Source organism: Plecotus auritus (genome assembly GCF_963455305.1).
Source record: "Plecotus auritus genome assembly, chromosome: X".
NCBI lineage: Eukaryota > Metazoa > Chordata > Mammalia > Chiroptera > Vespertilionidae > Plecotus > Plecotus auritus.
Window position 1 is genome coordinate 141,062,698 of NC_137784.1, and position 18,688 is coordinate 141,081,385.

The 18,688-nt window shown below is 43.2% G+C and overlaps 1 protein-coding gene across 8 annotated transcripts in view; it reads right to left on the reverse strand.

The window, feature by feature from the left end:
• KDM6A (lysine demethylase 6A) overlaps nucleotides 1–18,688 on the reverse strand; it is a 159,950-nt gene that overhangs the window by 84,235 nt on the left and 57,027 nt on the right. For all 8 annotated transcript variants that reach the window (XM_080651992.1, XM_080651991.1, XM_080651989.1 and 5 more), the window contains exon 4: nucleotides 11,428–11,477. In XM_080651992.1, coding sequence (XP_080508118.1) covers nucleotides 11,428–11,477 — 50 coding nt within the window. The remainder of the gene's footprint in view (nucleotides 1–11,427; nucleotides 11,478–18,688) is intronic.

Genomic DNA, 18,688 nt, shown 5'->3' on the forward strand with positions numbered 1-18,688 from the left:
CTCCCAGTCGAACTCCCAAGGGGACACTTTGCATATTAGGCTTTTATACAGAGAGAGGCATATTAGGCTTTTATATATATAGAGAGAGAGACCCGATGCATGAAGATTCGTGCAAGAATGGGCCTTCCTTCCCCTGGCTGCCGGCACTGCCTTCGCTCTGGCCAGAGCCGCCTTTTCGCTCTGGCCTGGAGCCACCTTTCCGCCTTCCCACCCTGCCAAGAGGCCCAGAGCGGCTGAGGTGGTGCGGAACGCACCTGCGTATGCAAATTAATCTCTTCCCGCTCCCCCCCATTCCCTCTGAGATTGATCAGTGTGCTCCATGTTTCCATGCCTGTGTGCTGAGTGTGTGCCTCATGGTGGTCATTGTACATCATAGGTCATTGTGCACCGGTCAGCCAGTCCGCCGGTCACTTAGGCTTTTATATATATAGATATAGAAGTTTATTATATAATAGTAAGCATTTAATTTCATGAAAAATGCTAACATTTCTTTTAAAAGGTTCTAACCCTTTAAAGTGGTAGAAGGCCTCATTTGTACAGTGAAGAAAGAAGGATCAGAAAGATTAAGCAACTTGCTCAAAGAAATAGGTACTAAGTAGCAGACATAGGAACTGAATCTAGGTCTGCCTCCAGAGCTTACTCTTAACTACTATATTTTTGTTATTTGACAAAATAACCTAAGACAAAAATACCACAAAGGCAAGAGTGCTAAGCATCTGTGTATCCCCTGTTATCAGTGGGGAATGTATACCCCCGTGCCATAAGGCCCAGGAAAACATTTGGTCTGGCCCTGCCAAGGAAACCATGGGTGGGACTTAAAATTTAATAAACCTAGGAGCTTTTTTCATAGCAACATAAATTTATATTAAGTGAATTATATTAAGCAAATGATGTTATAAATATCCAAATGGCCCTTGGCAGAAAAATGGTTCCCCACCCCTGACATTGCAGATACCCAAAAGTTTAGTAAAGTGAATCACTTTACATCACAGTATTTAAGCTCAGTTCCCTAAGTGACACAGAATTAGTATGAGGCATGTTCCCTACTAACCTGAAGCTTATACATTGTGGCAAGGAGTTAAGTTTCATTTTTCCATTAACAGTTAACAATGTAATTCAAACCTTTATTGAGCCCCTATTATGAGCCATAGCAGAGTTATCAGCACTGGGAAGACAAGAGTAAACAAAATAGGCAAAGATCCCTATCACCAATGAATTTACAATCTAATGACAAAAGATTATGAAATTAAGTGCATAATAATATATTCCCAGCTACAACCAACCACGTGATCTCACTTTTATGTTGAATCTAATAAACAAAATAAACTGACAATGAAGCAACTGACTGTGGAATCTCAGAGGGAAGAGGTGAAGGATTAACCAAATAATTTATATGCATACTAGAGGCCCGGTGCACAAAATTCATGCACGAGGGGGGGGTGCCCCTCGAGGAATGTTCAACTGCCCGTTTACAGGGATCGGGCCATGGGGGTCTGGCCAGCTTTGGTGAGGGGCTGATGGCTGTTTGCAGGCTGGCCAAGCCCCCCAGCAGGGACACTCACCCCATGGGGGTGTGGCCAGCCTGGGTGAGGGGCTGAGGGCTGTTTTCAGGCTGGTCACACCCCCTTCAGGGTGGGGGGCCCCCCGCTGGGATGCCTGGCCAGCCTGGGTGAGGGGCTGATGGCTGTTTGCAGGCTGGCCACATCCCCTGGCTACCCAAGCTCCCAACCCCTCCTTTTTCACTTTTTTCTTTTTTTCCTTGAGAGGAGGCCAGGGCCAGCTGTAAGCAGGTATCTGGGATTTATTTATCTTCTATAACTGAAACTTTGTAGCCTTGAGCGGAGGCCAGGGCTGGCCAGGGTGGGCGGGAAGCTTGGCTTCCTCCACCGCTGGGGGAAACCCAAGCCTCCTGCTCGCTCCAGCTCCGTGGCCACTGCCATCTTTGTTGGGTTAATTTGCATACTCACTCCTGATTGGCTGGTAGATGTAGCAGAGTGATGGTCAATTTGCATGTTTTTCTTTTATTAGTGTAGATATGCATAACCCATGGACACAGACAATAGTGTGGTAAAGGCCTGGGGAGGGGACAGGAGTCATGTGGAGGAGGTCAATGACGGGGGGGGGGGGGGGGGAGTAACACACCTGTAGTACTTTCAACAATCCTATCTAATAAAAGGGCAATATGCAAATTAACTGCCACTCCATTACAAAGATGATGGCACCCATAGCCACAAGATGGCGGCACCCAGTACCCTCAGCCCTGCCGGAGTTCCCCAGTCCTTGGGGGGGCGGGGGACACGCATCCACAGAGAGTGGGTAGCGTGAGCGGCCTGGCGGAATACTTGCTTCGTTGCCCCGGAGGACCTCTGGGCAGCAGACGCGGAGCAGCCAGGGCCTCTGGGGGGCGGGGGGACAGCCTGCAGCCTCCACAGCCGAGCGCAGGCCTGGAGAGGAGACAGCGGGCCTGCCTCCCATGCCACAGAAGCCACCTGTAAAATTGGTGTGGGTCCCTCCCCATGCCACAGAAGCCACCTGTAAAATTGGTGTGGGTCCCTCCCCATGCCACAGAAGCCACACGGCTCCTGGTGGCCCACTGTGGTTCCCGCCGGCTCCCGCGGAAGCAGCAGCGGGCGGCCTACTGCGCGCGATATCGCACGATGGGCTACTAGTAAAGATAAAATTAAAATAAAAAATAAATAGCTCGCTCTCCACACAAAAAAAAGATAAGATGACTTTACTAGTAAATTCTGCATAACTTTTAAGGAAGAAATAATACCAATCCTACACATCCAATAGAGAAAAGAGCAATTGCCAACTCATTTTATGAGGCCAAAATTATCCTGATGCAAAAATCATGTCACATGAAGAAAATTACAAAGTAGCATTACTTATGAATAAAAGTGCAAAAATCCTTAACAAAATATTACTACACTGAAGCCAGCAACATAACACATGTGACTAAAAGGGGTTCATCAAAAAAATGTCTGAAGAACCAAGCAATGTAATTAAGCATATTAACATATTCTTAAAAATCCATAGGTTCTCAGTAGATGAAGAATAATAAAATTTGAGAAATTCACTATATATATGCATTATAAATGGGGGGTGGGGAAGAACCTCCAAGTAAAACCAGTAACAGAAGGGAACTTCTTCAATACAAATCTGCAAAAACCTTACAGCTAATATCATATTCAATGGGGAAAACTGAATGTTTTCCTCCAAAGATAAGGAACAAAAGGATATTCCCTTATATTCAACACTGTACCAAAGTTCCTTGTTAATCCAACAAGACAACAATAAAAAAAAATTAAAGTGTATCTAAAGATCAGAAAAGAAAAATTAAAATTGCCTTTAACTGCAGACAGCATGATGAAGTAAATAGAAAATCCAAAGAAATCTAGAGCAAAGCTACTAGAACTAGTAATTAGCTTATCAAAATAGAAGGCTGCTAAGTAAGTGTACAATCATCTACTGTGCTCCAGTATAATAGCAACAAACAATGAAAATAAACTTTTACAATGCCTCCAATCACAACATCAAAAAAGTAAAATAATAGAAATAAACTTTAAAACGTGTAATGAAAACTATCAAACATTGCTGAAGGAAATTAAAGACCTAAATAAATGGTGAGATATACCATGCTCCTGGATTAGTAAATGCATTATTATTGAAATAATGTAATACTTTCAACAATAAAGATTTAATTTAAAAAAGAAAGTAGAAATTCTTCCCATATTGTTTTATGCAAATAGTGTGGTGCCAATCAAAACCCTAGCAGGATAAATTGACAAACTGCTTTTAAACTTTATGTGGAAGGCAAAACAAACAAACAAAAACCACACAATTTGAAAAAGACCAGAGAACTTACAATGCTTGATTTCAAGACTACAGCAACAAAACAGGGTGATAGTGGCTTAAAAACAGACACAGATAACTGGAACATAACAGAAGATCTAGAAATGCACACAAAATTCAATGGCCAATTGATTTTTATCAAAGAGCAAATGGTAATTCAATTTTGAAAGGATAGTCTTTCCAACAGATGATGATGGAACGTGGTTATCAATTTGACCGAGGGGGATGCAGAGGGAGCCCACACATTGATGATTATCTCACATCATGAACAACTTGACAATTTGAAGTGTACCATAAACCCAAACCTAATAATTGTGACTACAGAAATTGTAGGAAAGAAAGCTGAGGAAACTTTACAATCTTGGGACAGGCAAAGATTTCTTAACAACACAAAATCAGAGGCTATAAAAGAAAAAAATTGATTAAATGAACTTCATCAAAATTATACAACAGTCACTCCTCAAAAGGTACAATTAAGAAAACAGAAAGGCAAGCCACAGCCTGGGAGAAATTTCCAAAACATATACCTAATAAAGAGCTTTTATCCAGAGTATGTAAAGAGCCCATACATCTCCATTAATGAGACAAAAAAAAAGAAGTTAAAAATGAGCAAAAGACATGAATAGGTAGTTAAGAAAAGAAGGAATACAAAAGGCCAATAGCATATACAAGATGCTCAACATCACTATCATCAGGGAAATGCAAATAAAAAGAAAATGAAAAACCACTACTTAATTACTAGAATGGCTACAGTTAAAAAAAACTGACAATACCAAGTACTAGTAGAGATGCAGAACAACTGGAAATCTCATTCATTGCTAATTGAAATCTAAAACACTGCAGCCACTTTGGAAAAGTTTGGCATTTAAACCTACAACTGCAATATTGTGACCGCTGTAATTAGGTAGCTATTAATTTAATAACAGGAAAGAAGCAAAGGAAGGCCAGACATTATAAGCCTGGCCAGCTGGGCAGCTTCACCAGGAAGCTGCAATTGCACACACCCCAGGGACCCACCAGTCCATTCCCTGCAGATCACTGAGGGAAAGGACTGGACAAAGGAGAAGATGGCCGCATGAGCAGTGAGTCAGGATGATGCAGGGAAGGTACTTGCCTGTCAGTCTAACCTAAAAAAAAGATAATCGGCTTGTGAAATTTGAAAATACACAATTGCCAGACAAAGGAATTCTCTCTCTTGTTCCTCTGGTTTTGCTCCTGCTTCCCAGTGTTCCCTCCACAGTCATGTGGACCATGTAGACCCCACACGCAATGGACTGCAGCTGGGAACACAAGCTAAGCTAGCCTGGTGCTGGACGGGACTGTGCAAATATGGAGTGGAAACTGGGCATCGGCTTTAATCCCAGCCCTGCTAACGACAACGTGGGACATGTTCCTTGGTGGGACACAGGGAGATGGGACCTTGGAAACTCAGGAATTTAATTCCACGCAAATAAATGCCACTCATTCTCCCATGCAAGTCTCAGAAAATTCCTTTTCTTGTGACATCCCAAGAAGCTCACTTCAACTGGCAACAGGAAGGGATGCGGAGGACAATATGACCCAGGATTTCCAAATCCTAGGTGTATATACAACAAACAAACAAACAAAAAACAAAAACAAAAACGTATGACCTTACAAAGACAAAGAATGTTCACATTACTTCATTCATATTTGACCAAAAAGTGGACACAACCCAAATATCAGGAAAAATTAATTGTGGTATCAGTATTGTATGAAATACTACTTAACAATAAAAGGAACACAATATTAATACATATATATGAATGAATCTCAAAAAATGGCAAGATGAATGAAAAATATCCAAAGCAAAAGAATACATGCCGTTTGAATCAAGTTGGGTGACATTTAGGAAAAGCCAAAATTAGAGAGAGAGAGAAAGCAGATAACTAACTGGCTGCCTGAGATCAGGGGTCAAAAGTGGGAATCAACTGTACAGGGGGTACAAGGGAACACTGAGTGATGGAAATGTTCTGTATCTTAACTGTGGTAATGGTTACACAACCCCATACATTTCCCGAAATGCAGTAAATTTGTACACTTAAACTACTGTAAATTATACCTTAAAAAAAAAAAAAAAAAAAAAAAAAAAAACAGAGAAAAGAAAATCCAGATATTGTTGTGGGCTAAAGTTAATTATAGAGTACTAGAGGCCCGGTGCACGAAATTCGTGCAGGGGGGGGGGGTGTTGTTCCTCAGCCCAACCTGCACCCTCTCCAATCTGGGACCCCTTGAGGGATGTCCGACTGCCCATTTAAACCCGATCCCGGTGGCATCGGGACTAAACGGGCAGTCGAACATCCCTCTCACAATCCAGGACTGCTGGCTCCCAACTGCTCGCCTGCCTGCCTTCCTGATTGCCCCTAACCACTTCTACCTGCCAGCCTGATCACCCCCTAACCACTCCCCTGCCAGCCTGATTGATGCCTAACTGCCCTCCCCTGCAGGCATGGTGCCCCCCAACTGCTCTCCCCTGCAGGCCTGGGTCCCCCCCCAAATGCTCTCCCCTGCAGGCCTGGGTCCCTCCCAACTGCGTTTCCCTGCAGGCCTGGTCACCCCCAACTTCCCTCCTCTGCCGGCTTGGTCACCCCTAACTGCCCTCCCCTGCTGGCCTGATCGCCCACAACTGCCCTCCTTTGCAGGCCTGGTCCCTCCCAAATGCCCTCCCCTGCTGGCCATCTTGTGGTGGCCATCTTGTGTCCACATGGGGGCAGGATCTTTGACCACATGGGGGCAGCCATCCTGTGTGTTGATGTGATGGTCAATCTGCGTATTACTCTTTTTTTAGATAGGATAGAGGCCTGGTGCATGGGTGGGGGCCAGCTGGGTTGCCCTGAAGGGTGTCCCAGATCAGGGTGGGGGTTCCCTTGGGGCATGGGGCGGCCTGGGCGAGGGGCCTGTGGTGGTTTGCAGGCCAGCCATGCACCCTGGCGACCCAAGCAGAGGCCCTGGTATCTGGGTTTATTTATCTTCTACAATTGAAACTTTGTAGCCTGGAGCGGAGCCAAGCCTTCTGCTTGCTCCAGCGGCAGCCATTTCTGTTGGGATTTATGTATCTTCTATAATTGAAACTTTGTAGCCTTAAGCAAGGCCTGGGCTGGCCAGGGTGTGCAGAAAGCTTGGCTTCTTCCATCGCCGGGGGCAACCTTAGCCTCCTGCTTTTCCAGCTACATGGCTGCCGCCATTTCTGTTTGGTTTTATGTATCTTCTAATACATTGAAACTTTGTAGCCTTGAGTGGAGGCCTAGGCCGGCAAGGGCAGGGGGAAAGCTTGGCTTCCTCCATTGCCGGGGAAACCCATGCTTCCCACCTGCTCTCTGTGGCAGTAGCCATCTTGGTTGGGTTCATTTGCATATTCGCTCCTGATTGGCTGGTGGGCGTGGCTTGTGGGTGTAGCTGAGTGGTGGTTAATTTGCATATTACTCTTTTATTGGGTAGGATATTTGGAAAAACAAGCCTTAAAGCAGGGGTCCTCAAACTTTTTAAACAGGGGGCCAGTTCACTGTCCCTCAGACCGTTGGAGGGCCGGACTATAGTTAAAAAAAAAAACTATCAACAAATTCCTATGCGCACTGTGGGCCCGGGACGAGTCAGTTGCTAAGCAGGACAGGCAGCGGCAACCGGCGGGCCGGATAAATGTCCTTGGCGGGCCGCATGTGGCCCGCAGGCCATAGTTTGAGGACGTCTGCCTTAAAGGGACAGCAGAGAAACTCTAAAAAAAAAAAAAAGGGGGGGAGGGAAATGGTGCCCTAGCACTACCATATATTAAAACATATAAGGCCTCTGTAAGTAAAGCAGCATATTAGTTAATGAACAGGACTAAGGAAATAGACCAGAAAATCCAGATACAAAACTGCATATGAAAATTTAGTATACAATTAAGGCAACATCTCAAATTAGTGGAAGAAAAGACAGATTTTTTTTTAGAACAATATACTGCGTTGGGATAATTACACTATACATCCCAAATTGATCACAAATTTAAATTAAAAACTAAAACCACTGAAATACTAAATGAAAAAAGTGGGTTAATTTCTCTAACACCTATGAGTGAGGAAAAAGCTGTCTTATGATTCAAAATGCAGATGCAACTTAAGAAAAGACTGACATATTTGACTACAAAGAAATAAATTTCTGCATGGGCAAAAACACAAAAGCAAAGTAAAACAAATGACAAATATCTGCGATTTATATCACAGGAAAAAATACAACTCATACATAAAATATGACCATATAAAACACACAAAGAAAACAATGGCCCAATAGAAAAATGAGCAACACAAATATTTCAAAGAAAAAGAACTACAAAATAGTCTTCAAACTTCAATTTAAAAAAAATAAAAACAACCTCACTATCAACTAAGAAAATATGAATTTAAACAACAATAAGACACCATTTCTGACCTATCAGATTGGCAAAAAGCCCACTGACAGGAACTTTCCAGATTAAGACCAAAGGGAAACAAGTATTCCCAAAGGAGTGGTATTTAACACTTAAGCTTCCACCTAGCAATCCCACTTATGAAGAACTCTACACCAAAGAGTCTTTACACCAAAGCATTACTAACAACATCATGAAAAGTCACTTTTACTGCTTATTGCAGTGCCATCTGTAAAGGAAAATACTGAAGCAACAGATTGAATAATCTATAATAAATCATCATGACCTTGAGTTAGGCAAAGATTTCTTAGGTACAATACCAAAAGCATAAGTAATGCCGAAACCGGTTTGGCTCAGTGGATAGAGCGTCGGCCTGCGGACTGAAGGGTCCCAGGTTCGATTCCGGTCAAGGGCATGTACCTTGGTTGCGGGCACATCCCCAGTAGGGGGCGTGCAGGAGGCAGCTGATCGATGTTTCTCTCTCATCGATGTTTCTAGCTCTCTATCCCTCTCCCTTCCTCTCTGTGAAATATCAATAAAATATATTTAAAAAAAAAAAGATCTAAAAAAAAAAAGCATAAGTAATAAAAGAAAACGTTGCAAAGTTGGATGTTATCAAAATTAAATTTCTGCAGTTCTAAATATACTATCACGAATAAAGCCAAGTTGCCCTAGCTGGTTTGGCTCAGTGGATAGAGTGCCAACCTGCGGACTGAAGGGTCCCAGGTTCAATTCTGATCAAGGGCACATGCCCAGGTTGTGGGCTTGATTCCCGGTAGGGGACATGCAGGAGGCAGCCAATCAATGATTCTCTCTCATCATTGATGTTTCTATCTCTCTCTCCTCCCTTCCTCTCTGAAATCAATAAAGATATTTTTTTAAAATTTTTTAAAAATGAAGCTATACAAGCCATCAAATATACCATCAAGAAGTGACTATACAAGCCACAGACTTAAGTAAAATTCAAATTATATGTCCAATAAGTGATTCATTGTAACAGGAATGTACCATAAAGAACTCTTAAAGGAGACATATGTACTACTATCTGTAATACTTTCAACAATAAAAATAATTGTTTTTTGGGGGGGAAAGAACTCTTACAATGCATTAATTTTTTTAAATTGATTTTAGAGAGAGAGAGAGGAAGGAAGAAAGGGAGAAAGAGAACCATTGATATGTTGTTCCACTTATTTATATACTTATACAATGCTCTAATTTTTTTAAAAAAACAAATTTAAAAATAGGCAAAGGGTTTATATAGGCATTTAACCAAAGACTATATATAAGTAGCTAATATGTTCATTAAAAGATATTCAACATCATCAGTCACTAGGAAAATGCAAATAAAAAACATAATAAGACTCTAGTTCACATCTACTAGGATGACCACACTGAAAACTGAACAGCCCGGGCAGTGTGCTCAGTGGTTGAGCATCGACCTAGGAACAAGGAGGCCAGGGCATATGCCCAGGTGTGCAGGAGGCAGCCACTGGATGATTCTCTCTCATCACTGATGTTTCTATCTCTCTCTCCCTCTCCCTTCATCTCTGAAATCAATAAAAAAATATATTTTTAAAAAAACTGAACAATTACAAGTGTTCACGAGGATATGAAGAAATTGGAATGATTGCTGGTGAAACTATAAAGTGGTACGGTACTCTGGAAAACAGTTTCTAAAAATTTTAAACATAGATTTATTTTGCAACCCAGCAATTCCACTCCTGATTATGTATCTAAGAGAAATAAAAATATATATCCACACAGAAACTTGTACACAGATGTTCACCAGTAGCATTATTCACAATAGCCAAAAAGTGGAAACAACTTAAGTACCCATCAAGTGATGGCACATCCATACATTTGAATATTATTAGAGAGTAAAAAGGAATCAAGTATTAATACATGCTATAAATGGATCAACTCTGAAAACATATGCTAAGTGAAAAGAACAAGTCACAAAAGACCACATGTTATATGACATTTATATGAAATATCCTGAAAATACAAATACATACAGCAAGTAGATTAGTACCTGCCAGGGGATGGGCAGGAGGTTTCATTATGGGAAGATGAGACTGTGGTTATGGTTGCACAACTCTGGAAATTTACTAAAAGTCACTGAATTGCATAGTTAAAACAGTTGAGTTTCATGGTATGTAAATTATACTCCAATAAACTTTTTAAAAGATAAGCCTCAGACTAGAGCAGACATTTTCAATACATTAAAAATTTTACTAAAATGCATTTTTAAAAAATTCAACCGATCAAAAAGAAAGATAAACTAGGTAACAGAAAAACAAAAATCTTAAAAATCTGAAATGTCAATTCAGCTAAAAACCCCATTGGTCAATAAATTTATACATAAAGTATACATGACGTAAAAGATTAGCCTGCCCAAGTAACTTTATGCACAGCTTAAACTAAGAAAACAAATGGTCACTGCTGTGCACAATTCTTCATTTAGGTAGGTCTTTTAAAAAATAGTTAGGTTCCATTGTCTTCTAAACTCCAATTATAGACAGACTATACCAAGAAAGATTTCCATTATAATTTTCCCATTATGCCTTCCCTTTTCAGCCTGATAAAGAATATTGTTACAATTGGCCTTGCTTGCTTTTAAATTCTCACACGTATGCCCTGGCAGGTGTGACTCAGTTGGTTGAGCATCGTCCCATGCACCATGTCGCTGGTTCAATTCCCGGTCAGGGCACATGCCCAGGTTGTGTGCTCAATTCCCAGCAGGGGGTGTGCAAGATGCAGTTGATCAATGTTTCTCAGAACGATGTTTCTCTCTTTCATTCTCATTCTCATTCTCTCATTCTCTCTCTCTCTCTCTCTGTCTCTCTTTCTCTCTCCCCCTCCCCCCTCCCTCTCCCTCGCTTTCTCTGTGAAATCAATGAAAACATACTTTTTTAAATTATAAATTCTCGTGCTTAGGGTCATCTTTGGCCAAAAGATTTGTGTCAGAGTAATCTAATTCTTTTAATAAAATACAAAGTGATTCATACAAAAGAGCAAAAAGTACACTCATTTTTCCTTTTCCAATCCCCTTCCCTGAAAGTAATATTTTAAAGTAATTAACCAAATTATTTAACAAAATAAAAGAACCCTTCCCGCCTCTCCCCCACCCTCCAAAAAAACAAAGAGACATAGGCATGCAAATGTGCACTAACCTTCCAGTAGTCAGATTGTAAACTGTAGTACCTCTGGTATGCAGATAATGCTGAAAGGAGAAAGGTAAGTATGAGTCACAATTATGTCCTATTTCAAAATCAGTAATTCAAGAAACATGAAAAGAAACATTATAACAAACTTCCCACCAAACCCAGCTCCCAGCAGACGGAGTTAAGATGAAATAATTCAGAAAATTTAGAAATCTACCCCCCAACACACTCATTGTCAAATATATCGAGTTCAAGGTTGTAAAGCCATGGTCACATGTCAGACCTGTACATGAACAGAATCTAAGCTACCTCTTTCACCAACCTGACTTTCCACAGAGACCAAATCTGGTAAGAGAATTAAGATTGTTCCAATGCTACTCCAGAATATGCTAGGTTATTTGTTTTCACAAGGGATCTTTAACTTACAAGAATGACTAAGAGCTCAAAAACCTCAAATGGCAAAAGAGCTATTTTGTCTGTGAAGCTTCCTTTCATACAATCAACAAGAAATCCACCTCAGAATTACCTTACTCCAACTCAATTCCAAAACAGGATATCCTATACTCTTACATCTACCTCAAGGTATAAAGGGCTCAGAAAAAAATTAAAGTAGTTCCTATCAATCTAAGAACTTGGTGAGGAGGAGGTTAAAAGGCAAACAAAAAGTTATATATACATATTAGAATTGGCAGAGAGATCACATTTTAAAAAACTGATGAGCAATAAATAAGTCATGGGGATGTAATGTACAACATGATAACTATATTTGAAAGTTGCTAAGAGAGTAAATCTTAAATGTTCTCATTACAAGAAAAAAAATTTTGTAACTATGTATGGTGATGGATGTTAACTCTATTTTCTGTACAGCATTTAGTATTTGTATTATATATATTTGCTGTACACCTGAAACTAATGTTATATTTCAATTATACCTCAATTTTTAAAAATGACTCTCAGATTTTCAAATAAGATTTTCAAAGAGTATAATAGGGGAAAATGGAAATAAGTATGTTCTAAAACTCCATTTCTAATGTTTTCATAGTTTATCAGTCAAGCACCTAAATACATATGAATAACATAGAGAACTTTCTGAATATATTAAAATTAGAGAAGCATTAGCCAAAACATAACGTATCTGAGTAACTTATTTGAATAATGTTCATCTTTTTGGCATAAAGATGATGTCAACCAACCAACCTCTCTTTCTCAATTTAAAAAAACAAACAAATATGTCATCGGGTAAAGATTAAGGGGGGGGGGCGTACAGTATAACTGAAGAATAAAAAGAAAAATCCAAAGCCATTCTACAACTCGTTTGGAATTAAATAAAATAGAGATCCATAGAAACAGAGTGAGGAAATAAAAAGGGATAAAGATTTAGTAGGTGACAGAGACTTGAACATGCTTGGAAATATTATGGCTCTAAGTTAAGATTGTCAAAAGAAGAGAAAGAAAGCATGCCTAGTGACAAGTCTATACAGACAGCACAAGGATTAAAAGAAACGACACTGTAGGTTAAGGGTGATAGCTTTGCCAGGAAAAGGGAGTCTTCTTCAGAGTTAGATGCACTATAAATGCAATAAAGAAAAGGATTTAAATTTCAATCTATACTCCTATATTATATACTAGTGGCCCGGTGCACAAAATTTGTGCACATTAAAAAGGGATTAATTAGAGGAAATAATTTAATATTGCTATTTGCCCTTTCTCTATAATAGAAGTGCCAGAGATGAAAGAAAATTAGTAAAATGTATATGAAAACCTTCTTCCTGTCAGAGTCTGGGGCGCACCACGGGACCCAGAGTCAAGTTCCCGCCCACCCACACATGCCTCAAAATCGCCTGAGACCCAGATCCGGCCGGCCCCCGCCCCCATTGGGCTAGATCCAGACCTGGCCAGTCCCACCCTTGTCAAGCCCGGGCAGGGGACGTAGCCTCAGGGCCCCTGGCCTGGTGCCAGGATGGGGGGCGTGGCCTGAGGTCCCCCAAGCCAGACCGGGGCGGGGGCTATGCCTTGAGGTCCCACGTCAAGCCCCGCCAGGTGGGGAACATGGCCTGAGATCCCCTGTCAAGCCCTGCTGGGTGGGGGACATGGCCTGAGGTCCCCCGTCAAGCCCTGCCAGGTGGGGGGAGAGGGGGGCACAGCCTCAGGTCCCCCGTCAAGCCCCACTGGGCAGGGGGGCACAGCCTCAGGTCCCCTGGCCCGGTACTGGGGTAGGGGGTTGCGGCCTAGGTCCCCCGGCCTGGTGCCGGGATGGGGGGGGCGGCCTGAAGTCCCCTGTCAAGCCCCACCTGGTGGGGAGCGCGGCCTGAGGTTCCCCGGCCTGGCACTGGGGCGGGGGCAACAGCCTGAGGTCCCCTAGCCCAGGACCAGGACGGGAAGCGCACCTTGAGGTCCCCCATCAAGCCCTGCCAGGCGGGGGGCATGGCCTCAGGTCCCCTGGCCTGGCGCTGGGGCAAAGGGCAAGGCCTGAGGTCCCCTGTCAAGCCCCACCAGGTGGGGGGTTAGCTCTGAGGTCCTCTGTCAAGCCCTGCCAGGTGGGGGGTGCGGTCTGAGGTTCCCCAGCCTGGTGCTGGGGTGGGTGGGGGGGTCCGAGTTCCCCCGACCCAGCACTGGGGGTGCACCTTGAGGTCCTCTGTCAAGCCCCGCTGGGTGGGGGGCACAGCCTGAGGTCCCCTGTCAAGCCCAGCCAGGCAGGGGGACGCAGCCTCAGGTCCCCTGGCCCAATGCTGGGGCGGGGGGTGCAGCCTGAGGTCCCCCATCAAGCCCCACTGGGCAGGGGGTGCGGTCTGAGGTCCCCCAGCCTGGTGCTGGGGTGGGGGGCATGGCCTGAGGTCCTCTGTCAAGCCCTACGGGGGCGGGGGAGGGCGTAGCCTCAGGTCCCTGCTGATTGCTCGTTAAGGCTCCTTATGGGAACTTGGCTTCAGCTGTGGGTGCAGCAATCTTTGTGACTGAGTGATGGTAAATTAGCATATTCCCTCTTTATTAGATAGGATTAGACCAGGTGTCCTCAAACTATGGCCCTCGGGCCACATGCGGCCCACCGAGGACATTTATCTGGCCCGCCAGGTGCCGCTGCCTGTCCTGCTTAGCAGCCGACTCGTCCCGGGCCCGCAGTGCGCATAGGAATTTGTTCATAGTTTTTTTTTTTAAACTATAGTCCGGCCCTCCAACGGTCTGAGGGACAGCAAACTGGCCCCCTGTTTAAAAAGTTAGAGGAACCCTGGATTAGACCATACATTTACATCAGGCAGAACTCAGCATTTCTCTTTTCATCCCTAACCCAATGTGTAACACTATAGGCAGCAGGTTAGCTGCTAGTGGGTGAGTCTATGGGTATGAAAGGGAAGGAAAGGAAAGAACACATAAAATCTGTCAGTTGCACTGACTGCCATCTTTAGGCCAGAACAGGTTGTGGTTGCCTAAGGTTATTAAGTCAATAGATTTCTTTGTTTTTCTGTGGCTGAACTGAAAAACTGTATTTATACCTTGGGATAAATGCTATCTCAGAGAGCTTATATTAACTGTTTCATTGTATATAAATGACTGGTGTGCCTAACTCTCTAGTCACCTTTCTACCTTTTCAAATCTACACCTTCCATTATATATATACACACACACATACATATATATACATATATATATACATATATATATATAGCATTAATATATATTAATACATATTAACATTTGAAAAACCTCTGGACAGCATCTACCACAACAGACATTTGATCCCATGTTCCTGTCTCTCCACAAGTCTGAAAAGATTTCAGATTATAGAGAGGAGAAAACAGGAAATTAGAAAAGTTTACTCCTGTGTCAGTATTTTCACTGAGGTCTTCAAGTCAAACTAATACATCTACTGAAATCTAAGATTTAATACTTCTTTGTCATTATTAAAATAATATACGCGATGTCTTTGTATCTCACATTTGGCTTACCACAAGAGACACCAAGTAGGTGTCTTCTTTGTGTTCCTTCAATATGTTCTGCCACCAGCTCCCTGGTTCTTGAAGCTACTGTAACTTTTGCTTGTTGACTGGACACAGGCTTCTGGCAACCTCGGTATGGTCACTATTGTGCTTACTTGCAGTTATTTCTCAATTATATTTTCTAACTCTAGGCCACGAGTAGATTGAAGAAAATTGGTGGTTCTCAAATTGCAAAGAAAGTGAATGAAGGTATTAGTGGTTAAAAATAAAGAAATACATTTATGAAGTTATATGGAGAAATAGGGTGCAATAACTGTGAATACAATGAAAACATGAAACAATCACCTTACACTGTATCAGTTTTCAGAGATATTCATTCTATGGATATTATATGTCAATGTTCTGGATTTTTATATCATTTTTATTTCAAAAGTCAATTTGTATTGTATCTCAAACATATATGCTATGCAAACTAATTCCCAATGACTATCTGAAAGAAGCTTTAAACAAAGAGCAAATTCTTAAAAGAATCACAAACTTTACTTCCAACAGCCATAGCAATAAGTGAACCATGCAAAAATCAAAAAATTGATAATTCTTAAAGATACCAAAGTCAAAGTTATTGAAAAACTATGTACTTTCTGTTCTTTTAATTATATATATATACATATATATATACATATATATATGTATATATATATATATATATATATATACACACACACATATATATACACATATATATATCAAGATGGAGTATTGTCATTCCAATCAAGAAAGACAAAAAAGAGAGAGCTCCCCAACTCTGACTTAAGACTTCCCCACATTAACAACGCTTGGAATGTAAGTAATTTGTCCTAGCCACTTATTACTGCTGAGGAACTAAAACAATGAAAACCTATTTTGCCCAAAAGCAACAGACAATGCAACAAATGACCAATTACTTGAGGAAGGAAAATCTATCACTGTCTGGAATTTCAGGGAAAGCTTCTAGCTCACCACAAACGAAGAAGAAACTATTTTTAAACAAACCAGGAAGAAACTATTTTTTAGTTTTTCATACTAATATCAGCAATAATTAATTATTATATCTCCAACTATTTTTTTTTTTACTTCTGAAACTCCTACTATCCATCCCCCTAATCTCTTACCTTGGGGTTTCTATCTTTTTATGATTTTGCTGTATACGTTGAGGTAATTTGCTACCTGATTTTCTAAGTAACTAACTTAACTTAGTGATTACCCTCTCATATAATATGCCACACATATTTACTTGATATCCTATCTAATAAGAGTACTATGCAAATTAACCACCACTCCGCTACACCCACAAGCCACACCCACCAGCCACGCCTACCAGCCAATCAGGAGCGAATAATGCAAATAAACCCAACTAAGATGGCTACAGCCACAGAGAGCAGGAGGGAGGCTTGGGTTTCCCCGGCGATGGAGGAAGCCAAGCTTTCCGCCTACCCTTGCCGGCCTAGGCTTCCACTCAAGGCTACAAAGTTTCAATGATAGAAGATACATAAACCCAAACAGAAATGGCGGCAGCCACAGAGCTGGAAAGAGCAGGAGGCTAGGGTTGCCCCCGGTGATGGAGGAAGCCAAGCTTTCCGCACACCCTGGCCGGCCCAGGCCTCGCTTAAGGCTACAAAGTTTCAATTATAGAAGATACATAAATCCCAAAAGAAATGGCTGCCACCATGGAGCAAGCAGAAGGCTTGGCTCCGCTCCAGGCTACAAAGTTTCAATTGTAGAAGATAAATAAACCCCAGATACCAGGGCCTCCGCTTGTGTTGCCAGGGGGCGTGGCCAGCCTGCAAACCACCACATGCCTCTCGCCCAGGCCGCCTCATGCCCCAAGGGAACCCCCACCCTGATCCGGGACACCATTCAGGGCAAACCAGCTGCCCCCCCCCCCATGCACCAGGCCTCTATCCTATCTAATAAAAGAGTAATATGCAGATTGACCATCACTCCAACACACAAGATGGCTGCCCCCATGTGGTCAAAGATCCTGCCGCTATGTGGACACAAGATGGCCACCACAAAATGGCCAGCAAGGGAGGGCAGTTGGGACGGACCAGGCCTGCAAAGGAGGGCTGTTGGGGGCGATCAAGCCTGCAGGGGAGGGCAGTTTAGGGGTGACCAAGCCGGTAGAGGAGGGAAGTTGGGGGCGACCAGGTCTGCTGGGAAAGGCAGTTGGGAGGGACCCAGGCCTTCAGGGGAGGGCAGTTAGGGGTGACCAGGCCTGCAGGGGAGAGCAGTTGGGGAGGACCAGGCCTGCAGGGGAGGGCAGTTAGAGGTGACCAGGCCTGCAGGGGAGGGCATTTGGGGGGGACCCAGGCCTGAAGGGGAGGGCAGTTAGGGGTGACCAGGCCTGCAGGGGAGGGCAGTTAGGGGTGACCAGGCCTGCAGGGGAGGGCAGTTAGGGGCAAACAGGCTGGCAGGGGAGCAGTTAGGCATCAATCAGGCTGGCAGGGGAGTGGTTAGGGCAGCCGTGTGCAAACTACGGCCCGCGGGCCGGATCTGGCTGTTCTATCCGGTTCTCTTGCTCTTCCCTCCGCTCCTTTACTTTGAATTTTTATTAGTTCACACAAACACTCCATCCATGCTTTTGTTCCAGCCCTCCGGTCCAGTTTAAGAACCCATTGTGGCCCTCGAGTCAAAAAGTTTGCCCACCCCTGGGTTAGGGGGTGATCAGGCTGGCAGGCAGAAGCGGTTAGGGGCAATCAGGAAGGCAGGCAGGTGAGCAGTTGGGAGCCAGCAGTCCTGGATTGTGAGAGGGATGTCCGACTGCCCGTTTAAGCCCGATCCCGGTGCGATCGGGCTTAAACGGGCAGTCGGACATCCCTCGAGGGGTCCCAGATTGGAGAGGGTGCAGGCTGGGCTGAGCGACACCCCCTCTCCCCTGTGCACGAATTTCGTGCACCAGGCCTCTAGTTTACATATAATTCTATTAATTATACTGCTCCAAGGCTCCATCACATATATTCACAAGATTATATATGCTTGCCTTTCAGCCCAGGGTTGTCTGCTTCTCGAGTTGTTCTCCAACCCAAAGAAGAGAAATCGCTGCACCATCTCCATGGCTTAAGGCAGTTTAACAGCTCCATCAGCTGTTTGGTTCAGCTGAGGTCAATGGGTTAGTTTTGAGGTTAGGAGTGAAAAGGAGGTACGATAAGACACTGAAATCCCCCTTGAAGAAAGGCCTGTTGGGAGTCCTACATGCACACAGCCTCTAGCAGTGAACTGCCTTTGCTGCAGAGAGCTTCCTTGCTGAAGTCACACTCCTTCCCAGGCTGACCCACATCCATTATCGAATGGATGGAAGA